The 12419-nt window shown below is 41.2% G+C and overlaps 1 protein-coding gene across 1 annotated transcript; it reads right to left on the reverse strand.

The window, feature by feature from the left end:
* Positions 1–1043: 1043 nt before the first annotated feature.
* sash3 (SAM and SH3 domain containing 3) lies at positions 1044–10346 on the reverse strand. Its single transcript, XM_041943579.1, has 8 exons — positions 10154–10346; positions 8443–8538; positions 6794–6928; positions 5771–5906; positions 4098–4255; positions 3435–3647; positions 3174–3318; positions 1044–1780 (listed from the first exon to the last, which is right to left on the reverse strand). The coding sequence occupies exons 1-8, from the start codon at positions 10211–10213 to the stop codon at positions 1521–1523; spliced, it is 1203 nt and encodes a 400-aa protein (XP_041799513.1). The 5' UTR covers positions 10214–10346; the 3' UTR covers positions 1044–1520.
* Between the last annotated feature and the right edge of the window lie 2073 nt (positions 10347–12419).

The following is a 12419-nucleotide window of genomic DNA, read 5'->3' on the forward strand; positions in this document are numbered from 1 at the left end:
AAACCGAGGCCAGTTTTTTAAAGCTGAGCTTAGTGGGCTTTCTTTGTGGAAAGTATTTGAAGACAGTTTGTGTTTGATCGCTTTGCGTTGCTGTCACCGAGAAGCAAGAATGTATGTGATTGATATTCGATAAGAGAAGGGGCGTTTGTGTTGAAATCAGTTTCAAAGCAGGTTTTTAAGGGACGGTTGAACTTTAGGTTTTAGCTCTGAAGGTTTGCAGACAAGCTGAGCTCTTGTGTGTATGAATCCTGTGTTGAAATGCCATGAAGTGGTCAGATCCGAATGCTCTGATCAGTCTATTACATTGCATTATGTATACAGATACAGTAATATACCATTGATGGAACTCTTTATTTATGTTCACTTTGTTTGGTATCAACACTGTGACTATATGTATTTCATTCAATTTACTTCACTTCTTTTTACATGATCAATGTGTCTGGTAAATAAACAATATTGTCTTATTATTTGTCTTTTAGGAGAGATTTTCTGCACACGTCACTTGCTGTTTTGTATAAATGTATATCTGTGTCCCTGGATAATTACCAGCTATAGCATGAATTTCTCCAGAGGTCATCTTTCAAAGCAGTTGCATTATACATACCAGCTCTTACTAATGCAATTCATCTGTTTTGTTTTTTGTGTATCACTACTTTGCCTCAAGGTGAAATTTGCTCTTAAATGTCTTTTTAGCTGTGCGTCTTTGTTCCAGACTGAAATATCTCAACAGCTGGATGGACTGGCATGAAATGTGCTGCAGATATTCATGCAGGATACTGGTTACCCCTTCATTTTCCATCTATTGCCATCATCAGGTCAGAATTTGATTTATTCCAGTAAAAACATGGCGCCCATAGTGAACGAATCACTTCGAATCAGTGCTGAAAGCTGGAGTTAAGTTAGTCAAAATATCTACTTTCATTTATCCAGAAATTCTATACTGTACATTTATAATTATACTTCATTCAGTTAGTTGATATTATTCATTAACTTGCTTAAGATAAAGCACTTAAAACTAATAATTAATAAGTTACATTATCAACAACAGCTCACTGAATCGTTTATTCAAATTCTATTTACAGTATGGCGAACAACTTCATGGTAATGTGACATAAATGATTGTAATGCAGCCCGTAACACCAGTAAAAGAAAAACTGCTGAAAGTTACATTTAAATTCAAGTTACGTGAAAAACAGTTAAAAATAATTTACATTCATTTTTGTATCTGAGTGCACAACATGAAAACATTTCAGGGAGGAAGAACACCTTTAAATCCTCAGCAGGAAAACAAACTTCAGACTATACAACATGTTCATTCTGTTGCAAATGATGAGAAATTGTGCTGCTTGCTCAACAGTGCAGGAAAACGGCGACCATCATGTTCACACATTATTTCAGCCTTGTATTGTGTCACCAGTCCGCTCGCTTATAATGAAGAGACATGTTTAATGGCATCAAACCTCCATCCAAAGAGTCCATGCCAACCAGGAACAAAAGAGTATTTTTTTTTTAACCACTTCTCAAGATCCCTCGTCCACCGTCAGCTCCTGCAGCTGCTCCTGCACGGCATCCAGCTGCTCTGTTTGGTTCTCCTGCTCATGTTTCTCTGCCTCCTGGCTTGTCTGCTCCTCCGATGCTTCATCCTGGAGGTCTTCCTCCGTCTTTGGCTCCTCGCGTCCGCTCTCCAGGTTCTCTGAAATCTCGAAACAGCCCGAGTCCCTCGGCTCCTTGTCTTTCTCCTCAGACCTGTTTTCTTCTTCTGGCTCTGACTCGTCTTCAGCTAGAACGAGGCAAAGGGAATCACATTTTAATACAGAAAAACTTGATACAAATCATCCTGGACCCTGAGAGGAACTAAAAGCTGTGAACAAATACAAAAGCATCGTCCGGTAAATTGGCTGAAAATAATTTATTACTTTTTTATGTTAGTGGTCTTAATGTGACTCAAGTCATTTCTTGTAAAGGGGACACTGGGACTGGTTGACTGCATGTGTTGGTTGTCAATGTGCTGTTAATGCTCTCACTAGGGGGCGCTGTGACATGGTCTTCCAATCAAATGTGCACTCTCAAGTTTTGAGCCTCCTGGGGTCTCTTCATTAAGAAGAGGTTAATGTTTCTGTTTTTCATAAATTAACTTGTGTTCTCATCTTTGAGGGATTTTTCACATTAAAAGTATATTAATTAGCATTTTTCTCAGTTGAACAAGGGTTTATTCCACTCGGATCTTGGCCTGGTTTCCTGTGTCAAGACATGTGATAGATGGTTCAAAACCAGCTGAACAGGTTGGACTGTTTTGGCTTCCTCAGTGTTCTTGAGGGCAGATCGACTCACTGCAAAATCAACACTAAACTAGAAGATCTCACTTTTAAAATTCAGCACTGCAGTGATGGTGAGTGAAGTATAGAGACAAAAGAGACAAAACTTCACCAATACTTCAACATCAAAACAAGAGAAAGATGCTAAACTGTAAAAATCTATCTCTGGTTGAGAGGAAGTCTTGGATAGGCTTCAGAAAATCATAATACAATAATATTATTAGTAGATATAAGTAGATAACTAATATTTACTTAGGATACTAGAGGGTTGTTGGTGTATCTGAAATAAATTTAAAAATCTGTTTTTCCTGATAAGAAAAACAGTCAAACAGCCTCCTCCCTTGTGTCAACATTCCCCACAGTCTGGGTGTGTTAAACTTTCTCTGTGGCCCAATATTACAGTGGATACATGAGATTTGAGGACATCAAAAACAAAACACTGACAGCTAATGGAAGTCCATAAACTGTATCGCTGGCGTTTCAGGTGTTCAAAGCATGTAGAATGATTTGTCTTGAGCTCAGATGAGCGGAGATATCAGGATAAAGGAGGATTTCTTACGAGCCACTGAGCCTAACTGCAAACTGTGACTGTAATGCTGTGCGACTGAGCCATAAAGTGTACGTAATTATGTAGCTGAGGCAGAAAAAATACAATGGCAGCATAACGTATTCCCCAAAGACACATTTTTCACACTGCCTAAGCCGGACGTCTGAGTGGCAGCAGTGCCTGACTGTCTTTTAGTGGGACATTTTCCTCTCATTTGACTGAAATTCTGGACCGGAGGTTTTCTATTATTGTTAGCCAGCACAGCTGCATCGTTAGAAAGGCTTTTGCAGCTTTTCAGTGTGTAAACTTACAGTCTCTCAGCAGTTCAGAGGCATTCAGGATCTTGGAGCGCTGCTCTGGGTCGGTGATGTTCAGCTCGTTGAGGTGAGACTCCCTCAGTCCTGCAAAGTCCTCCACGCTCTGAAAGCCATGCATGGACAGCAAAGAACTCAGCTCCTGCAACGCAAAAGAACATAACCGCAAACATTTATTTTAATATCCACGATTAGAATGTAAACTATGACAACAAGTCCTGCTGCAGTGCAACTAACTGTTATCAGGGAGTATCTTACAGTAAGGCCGATGCCGTCCAGCACCTCCTCCAGGGTTTTGGGCTTGGATTTGGCTCCGACGGTCTTGCTGTTGCGGTGTCTCCTCCGGGCCGGGGGGCTCTCTTCAGGCAGCAGGTTGACGTATATGAACTTAAAGGAGCCCACTTTGTTGTTGAGCTTCCCTGTCCAGGTTCCCACAGGAGGCTTCTCAATGATGTAGATGATGTCTCCTTTCTGTAAGACACAGGACGCATGAATGTCAGGCTTAGTCATGATGCCGTTACCGAAGGACACAGATGAATGAAAGAAAGACCTTCAGCGAGAAGAACTATATTCATCACTATGAATATAACTATGTCCATATTCCTCTGAGTTGCCTGCTTGATGAGCCAACATCTTTCCACCAGACGTTTCATTACCCTTTATCAGACTCTTCCCTTTGTTCACAGCTGTATAATTTGCACTGTGGTGACACAATCGCTACTGAAATTATGTTATGTTGACAAACAAGCAGTCAGCAATGGGTCATGTAGCTTGAACTTTGCTTTGAAGACTAATAATCAAAAGGGCCCGTCTCATTTCCCTTGGTTAACAAGCTCCCTGGAGGACGACTTGGCCAGACAGCAGAAGTGGTCGTGGGCCAAATCGGAGACGGCGAGGAAGACGTTCCACCCAGGGACTTACTTGGAGTTTGAGCGACTCCACGTCGTAGGGGCTGGGGGTGAAGTCCGTGTGGACCAGAGCGCGGCCACAGAAAGGTCCGTTGTAAGAGACGCCGTTCTCCTCCAGCCGCATGCTGTCCCTCTGACAGTATCCGCTGTCCAGGCTCTGTCTGTCGCTACCTGAGATAAGAAGCAGGGTCAGATTCATCCGGAGCATTCAGGTACTTGTGCTTTGTTTTTTCTCCCATGTTGAACATCCACAGTTTTTCAACACGCTGCAAACATGCAAATGAATGGATAGAAGAGAGTGTTGATGGGACAGTCTGAGGCTTACTTATGTCAAATAAATATTTTTTTTCATGTTGCAATATCAATATTAAAGAGGCCACATTATGCTTCTGTGTGTTTTAGAGCTTTTTTGAGCATGTAAGATATCTGCAGTTACAAAGTCCACAGTCCACGCCAAAGGGGGTTTTCCTCTCCCACAGAAACACTCAAACATCTTGTCAGAGTGCCTTTTCTTCCATTACTCGTCTACATCACAATGTAACACAGCACAGACACTGCTCGCTTTATGAAGATGTGGTAGGTAACGTTATGAGCAAAACAGCCAGTTTCTCAGTTGTTGGCTGCAAGAACCAACACAAGTCTCCATCTGCTCCCACCATCTGAGGATATCACCAGTTCACTTTATTTTTAATGTAAGTATGATGAAAATGTCTGCAGCACGACTGGAAAACTGTGTGCATTTTAATGCTTAGTCAACAAAGGCCAATAACAGTACAAGCTGGAAGCTGGAAGTTTTCCTGTTTATTTTGTTGGTTAGTCTGTTTAAACCTTAGCCCTTGCATTCTGCGTGGCTAATGTGGCTACTCATCAAGACTGGGAGCGATTTTGGACTTATGTAATAATGAGGGACAGTCAAGAGAAACTCTGTGAATGTTAAGTCTCATTGAGGCCAACTAAATAAATAATAAGAATAAATAAAAATACATATTGAATAAATGTCTATTATTCTAGCAGACATAAAATAAGAGCATGAGCCTGAAAATAAGCGTAACATGACCTCTTCAGTTGGATTTTGTCTTGGCTTTGTTTTACTTCTATTTAGGGGATAATCATGCTCCAGGCATTGGAAGTTCCCATCATGTTTTGGAGAATTTAAACAGGAAGTATAATGTTGCCATGGTGACTTTGCTGTGGGCCATAACTTGGGCCCCATTTTTCTCCCACCTTTGTTTGTTTTTGCAAACTGCCACCATTAAAAGTCTGCAGAATGAGCTATTTAATAGTTCTTATTTGTACTGTACCCATGGATGTACAGGTAACTATGACTACTGTATTACTGAAAAACAACATGTGATGATTCTCAGGCAAATTCTTGAGTTATAACAAGTGTTTTTTTTTTTCCATGATTTCTAAAGGGTATATGGCTGATTATTTATGTGTGGACATCAGAAATATGATATTCTGTAGTCATACTGAATCTAACAATAAGTGCATGATGTCTGTGTGTTAAGATTTGACTTGATTTGATCTGCATCATGACTCCCAGATGGAGGTTTTTCACTCACATTGCACAGTTGACCTCACGCAGTATCTTTGCCTCCCTTCTCTCTCTCTCTGCTTCCTCCCTTCAACTCTCAGTCACAATTTGGAAAGCCCTGGTTCACAGGGATACAGATGTACACTTACTGCCTGAGAGCTGGCGGGTGATGGGGCTGGGCATGGTGTCCTCTGACCCTGTGGAGCACACAGACGTCCTCTGTCCTGCAGTCAGATCTGGAAGCCAATCAGAGGACACTGGAGACAGCTCCTCACCGCTCTCACCCTGGAGAAATAGAGGATGACAGTGGAGGTCAGAGGTCAGGTCACCTTCAGTTCACTCAGTTAATAATGCTGAACTGAAACCAAAGTTCACAGAATGATGAGGCTTGTATCAACCAGTTGGTAGTAAAGGAAAAAAGTAAAAAGCTTTTAACTCTTGGATTGGAGATGAAATGAACTCTGGCTTACGTTTTTGTTCACTACAACAGAAAACAACCATATAATGACAAATCATTTGCAGCTTTGTATGTTTGGAGCACTGAACTGAACGTGACATGCACCAAACTTCAGTAAAAGTCCAATCTTATAAGTATCAAAAGTAAAAGTACTCATAACAGGAAATTTGCCCTGTGAGTGATGTACTAACATTTTACTGCTGCAGTGGGTCGAGGTGGAGCCTAGTTGATTTTTTTTTGGTCAGATTAATCTATGACGGCGCGTCAGATTTTCAGCATATGTTTTGTGTGAAAAATCTCTGTAAAGTAACTGGTAACGACAGCTGTCAGGTAAACGTAGTGGAATAAAGAGAACAATGATTGCCTCTGAATTGTAGTTGTACTCAAGTAAATACAATTGCCTACAATTTGTACTTAAGTACAGTGCTTGACTATATGTACTTAGTTACTTTGCAGCACTGAAAATCAAACAACCTGCTGTCATTGTTTTGAAAAGCACAGTACATACATTTGTCCACTAGATGGAGACAGTTTAAATCTTTCTGTACAGCTCTACATTTAGATGTCAAGGTATGTTTTTGGAACATCAATGCTCCACAGTTCAATTAAATATTAAAGATACTATTTTCACTTTTTAATTGTATTAATTGCTACTGCTTACAGACTGTGATCTTCATATATTAGTCAGGTCACTGACACCGTAAACAGGATTTACCCCCTCCTCAGCCAGAGCCTTCTGCACCATCTTGGATGTTTTGCGGGTCATGGTACGTGAGATGACGTTGCGCCATTTCTTGCCGAGTTTGCTGCCACTTTTCACTGCTTCCTCTGCTGTTACACCGTCTGCCACCTGACGTGAAAGTAAAAAAAAAACCATAAACTGTGTCAGCAATTTGTCGAGTGATGTGCGGCGATGAGAGGATATGTGGTACAAACTTATTTAAATTAAGCGAAGCAGTTTGAGTGAGTTGAGCCAAAACCATGCCATCGACATAAATTAACTCTAATGGTGGTTCAGTGGCATGCATCACCATCAAGACACACAAGTATTCACTTCTCACAAACTAGAAAGCCTACAGATGTTGTGGTAATGGGGTTTGCATACGCTCATAGTGCTGATCCCACAATGTCACGTGCACAAAACACACACGCACGCACACACACACACCTGCACTCCATTGTGGCCAGGTGCTTGACAGTTTCTGAGCGCGTTACCAAACATAACTCGGTCTGCAGCCGAACGCTGCGGGGCTGTGCGCTCAGTGATGAGAGCTAATGATGTTTTCAGTATTTTTACGAGGCACTTCATTGTAACAAATGTACTGCGAGACACTTTGCATTGGTTGAGGACACGGAGGTCGAGTCCCTTCCAATTTGAAAAGGAAAATAAAGCAGAAATGCAGGGAAGGGCTGTTAGATTTAGAGAAAATAGAGAAGTTAATTCAGAAGGATAGTTTGCGGTGGCTGTATGTGACTTTATAATCACTGAACATTATTCTGTGGCTACATCAAAGTAGCAGCTAGTGGTTTATTTTATGGTAATGAATGTAGAAATAACAGAAACTGCAGCAGAGTTTGTCTTTTTTTCTGGTGTGAATTCTATACAGTAGTGCTATAGTACTGTGATTATAATTTTTTATGTGTTTTGACTTTCTCCATTAAGCGCTACAGAGAGGAGAACTAACTATTAAATTGAAGTGTGAAACATGCAGTAAATAGCCACTAAAACACAAAGAGACAGGGAGGAATGTAGCTGAATATAGAAATAAAAATGCATAACACTGAACAGAAAAGGGCCAAATTCTCTGGGGGAGGACCGTCAGACTCCTGGTTAAATGCTTGCTGCTTCTGTCTGACACAGAGGCTCTGTGCTTGGCTGGCTCACACTAGAGGACATCCTGTCTGCATGCTGCTGTCACCTGAGCTCTGTGCAACAGTTCTCGTTCTTACTTCCTCTCCTCTTCTATACTTCTACACTTGTCGTCCAACTTCCACTCACCGTGTGAAGACTCTTACTGGGAAGTTATTACAGTTCTGTGAATTTTAACGTGTTAACATCTGCCCAAAGGTACAGCAGTGTATCAAATCAGGAACCACAAACTGCACTTCTGTAACAGCCGTAGCTGATAACAGTTTGTGCTTGGCCTCTGTGCACTTTGGTCTCGTCTGGATGCAGTGTCATTCAGAGGCTGGAGGAAATGGTCACAGCATGACGAATGAGGAACAGCGTGATAAAATATCTGCAGGAACTGCCATTTAGGAACTTAAAACCCGAGAGTTTATAAAACATCTGCTTCTACTTTGATGCATTGTATGTGTTTGTGTGTTTTTATGTGCATGTTTGAGAGGAACAGTCCAACTTACATTCTCCTCCAAGGTAAACTCCTTTTCTGACACGACAGGAGAGGTGGGTTTGTGTTTCATAAAATCCTTGAAGCTGCTCGACCTCTGCAGAGTGAGCTGTAAACACACAATTCCATTTATTTTAGTTTGCCATAATGAGAACAGCCCAGAATATGAAACCAAGTTATTAATCAACAGCAAAGGGAAAATAACAACTCTTTCACCACAAAGCGAACGGCCTAAACACGCCAGTCTGTTGTTTTGTGGTTTTTAATGCTGATAACACACAGCATGTTTTATCTCTTCAGAGACGTGAACAGAAAGGATCTGCAGGATTCCTCAGAAGGAAAAACTGTAGTCTCCTCACACAGTTATCAAAGACAGTCATGAATCTGGGTCATTATATGCCTGCATGTTGCAGACCGTACTGTAGCTGCTTCTGAAACATTTTCTAAATGCAGCTGAGGAGGAAACACAGAGGAAATGATATGTGGTGATTCATCAGGTCCATGTAATAAATACTTTGTATTTATAACTGCTCAACGCCGGTAAGAAGATGCAGGTTTGTAGTCTGAATATGATAAAGGACAGATAAGAATAAAGTGACTGTAAAAATCTGAATTCTGAATTCAAAGTCTGGTAAAGGGCTGCAAATAGCTGCAACTTTTTTCAATTAATCAACAACTTGTTTGGTCACTAAAACGTCAGATAGCAGTGAACACTGTCCTTCACACAAACTTCAAATTCACAAGAGTTTTTGCTCTTTTGCATAATTTTTTCTTCTATCTTTTGTGGAAATTCTTTGTCTAACTTTCCATATAACATCATGACACTGTGCTCTGCTTATCGCAGCACATCTCACTCAAGTCTTTGTTGAAACCACAGGAAACGGGCAAAGCTTGAGCAACTGCTGGCAGCCAATCATTGCAGACATCCAGTCAGTGTTGGCGGCTGATGGTCTCTGCGTCTAACCTGAAGAATCAAACCACCGGTGCAGTCAAGAGAACAAATCACCTTTATTATGAGGCTTTTACGAGTTTTGCTGGGAAACGTCCGCTCTTTCCGCCGCCGTTCTTCGCACTAAAAAGCCGCATCGACCTTCTATTACAGCTGCTAGTGGCAGCACAGTGACTCATGTCGCGGACCAGCCGCGATTACCGCCGGTGACAATTATGTGTGAGCAGAAGAAAATAAAGACAAAGATGTCTAATGACGAGGCGTGAATTAGACCACAGCAGGGGAGATGTGGATGGAAAGTGAGGGCACTAGTGTCGAGCGTAGGCGGCTCCATCTCATGGTGGCAGCTGGAGACGAAAGCACAAGAAGCCACAAAGCCTGCTGTGACTCAAACTACATCTGCAGCGATGATTCACCCTGCCAGAATAGAGGAACTTTACTTTTCTAAAAAAGTACAAAGAATATGTTGAAGCCAGGGAGCAGTTAGACTAGACACTAAAAAAAAAGTTCAGTTTTAAACATAAAGATGAGCTTGAAGTTTTGTGTGTTTGTGTGTGTAGGTTTGTTCAGCTTCACCACAAACATTTGCACTAACTTCAGCAGACATCCTGCGTGGAAAAGATGTGAATACAAAGACAGCTGTTCGAAAAGCTGCAGCACAAAAGACCTCTTCACAATCACGGTCTAGAATATTTACATTTATGAAAGCTCAGTTTGAGCACATTAAACCTTCCTCATCGTCCAAAACAAACTAAAAGCCAAAACCTCAGCTCACCTTCTTCTTCTGCACCTGCTCCTTCTCCGAGGCATTGGAGGGCCGTCGCCTCAACATCATCTTCTTCAGTGGTATTGAGATCTCTCTGGACAAGAAGCCGTGAGAGCGCAACACCGGATTCTATCAGCGAGGGTTTCTGTCACTGCGCTGTCACCACCAGAGCTGTCAGATAAAAACACACAGAGGAAGGTAGAGCAGCACTCCACTGCAGCCCAAGTAAGTGCAAAGGCTGAGAGGAAGTCACGTGGTCACACAGAAACCAAGAGGCAAACCCTGGTTTACACGCAAGCTACTGAGCTTGTTGCATGTATTTCTCAGCCTTGCGTGCTGCAAGGTCCCTGCAGCTCTAAACTGAACTGACTCACGGAACAGTTCATGAAAATGTCATCAGTTTTAACTGTTTCTAATGATAAAGGTCAAGGTTTCTGTGAATCTTGATTAATACAGGCCATTTTTGAGGTTTCTTTAAAAGCATGACATCTCTCACCGCTGTAATGACCAGCAAGAATACATCCTGCGGCCACTGTGTTGCAACATTTTTACTCCTACAGACATCAAGTTTCAACTTCAGCAGAATGTTGAAAAAGTAAATTTTATGGCAGGAAGGACTTTCATCGAGCAGCTCTTGACTTGTTTTTGGATTTTTCAGCCCCTTGTTCTCAACATTCTCAAATGAGTGCATATTTGTTATTGCGCCCAAAGTTTGGAAGTGAAAGAAACCTAAAGATGACATATTTAGAAACTCAGTTACGGCTTTGCAGCTGCAGCAGGCGCCTGTTGCAGCTACAGTCCGGCTCATCCAACAGAGGAAATTTAAACAAAAGTGGTTTATGAGACAAATGAGTTGCAAAACTGTAAAAACATCCAAAATAGACAATAAAGTCAAAAACCAGTCGAGTGAGTCACAGGAATGTGCGTGCTTTTGAATGTACACTCAGCCTGCAGGACAAACATTAGTAGTAAGGGAAGTACAATGTAAGTCAAGTTTAGCTTGGTATTTTGGTGGGGCAAACCACATGATACAAGGATGCCCTATTTTAGTTTCCTGTCACTCGACGCAAGGTTGGCAGCAAACGTATCTGTCTGCAGATCTTAAAGGGACGAAAACAATACACAACAGTTGAGCAAGATTTTGATTCAGATCCATTACACGAGTAAAAGTAGCAATACTACACTATAAAAATACTCCATTATGAGCACATAATTAAATTTATATAAATAATAAATATACTTAAAGTATCAAAAGTAAAAGTAACAAGTAGCTATAGCTGCCATGTAAATGTTGTGCAGTCAAAATTACAATATTTTCTTCTACAATGTAGCGTATTAGAAGAGTAAAATACCTGAGAAACTGCACTCAGGTTCAGCACAGAGGTTCCCTGTGGAACGTGTTGTTGTGCTGTGCAGCCATGTTTCGATGAGTGGGACCCTGTTTTATTTATTCTTGTACACGTGCGGGCAAACGGGCGATGCTATTCAGGTCATGACAATTGTTTAATAAATTGACAGCGAAGAAACAAAGCCAGTTAACACAGGTGTAAACAGCATAGTTTCAAATTGTTTTTTTTTTTTTTTGCAAATGTTTTATGTGTAAAGACATGCATTCAACACATTTTTATTTTTTAGACACGCGATGCCTTTTGGTGAGTAACACTGAATGTATACATAACTTGTTTTTTTGTTAAACTCCACAGGGGACCTTTCTGGGAATGTACTCAGTTACTTTCCACCACTGCTGGGATACTAATCACCAGAGAGGACTACGTGTGCAGACGGTGAAATCTAACAGTAACTACAGAACAAAAAGCATTGCTGAAGTAACTTTTGTCCACACAAAACAATGACCTCACCCCATATGTTCCTCTTTTTCAGGGCCTCTTTACCACAAATGTTGAATAGGCTTTTTCTGAGAGCTGACCGACTTTCATGTGTGATAAGTGCATGGAGATGCAGGGTATGGTGTAATGACGGCACATTCACACCTTCCATATGCACCAACAGAACAGCTGTCAGGCAACCTGCCGTCTGTGAGCACGAGAAGTTAACTGCAAGATGAATATGATTTTGTTGTTTAATGTCGTCTTTGGAGAAGAACAGAATTCTGATATATACAAATACATGTCTTCAAGTGAATTGAGCCGGTGGTTTCTAGATACGGTAGGCTAACTTTACTGCTGGCCATCAGTGTTTGAAAGCTAATCCTGGGGAACACGTTTAGCTAGATGAGAAGACTTTAACTACTTTAATGTCTGTACAGTCAATATGA

Source organism: Chelmon rostratus, chromosome 9, assembly GCF_017976325.1.
Source record: "Chelmon rostratus isolate fCheRos1 chromosome 9, fCheRos1.pri, whole genome shotgun sequence".
Classification (NCBI taxonomy): domain Eukaryota; kingdom Metazoa; phylum Chordata; class Actinopteri; order Chaetodontiformes; family Chaetodontidae; genus Chelmon; species Chelmon rostratus.

Coding starts and splice junctions, on each gene's coding strand:
- sash3 (XM_041943579.1), bottom strand. CDS start 10,213: ATGATGTTGAGGCGACGGCCCTCCAATGCCTCGGAGAAGGAGCAGGTG. Junction 6,929..8,442: donor AGTTTACCTTGGAGGAGAAT/GTAAGTTGGACT, acceptor CTTTCACGTCAG/GTGGCAGACGGTGTAACAGC. Junction 4,256..5,770: donor CACCCGCCAGCTCTCAGGCA/GTAAGTGTACAT, acceptor TTCTTATCTCAG/GTAGCGACAGACAGAGCCTG.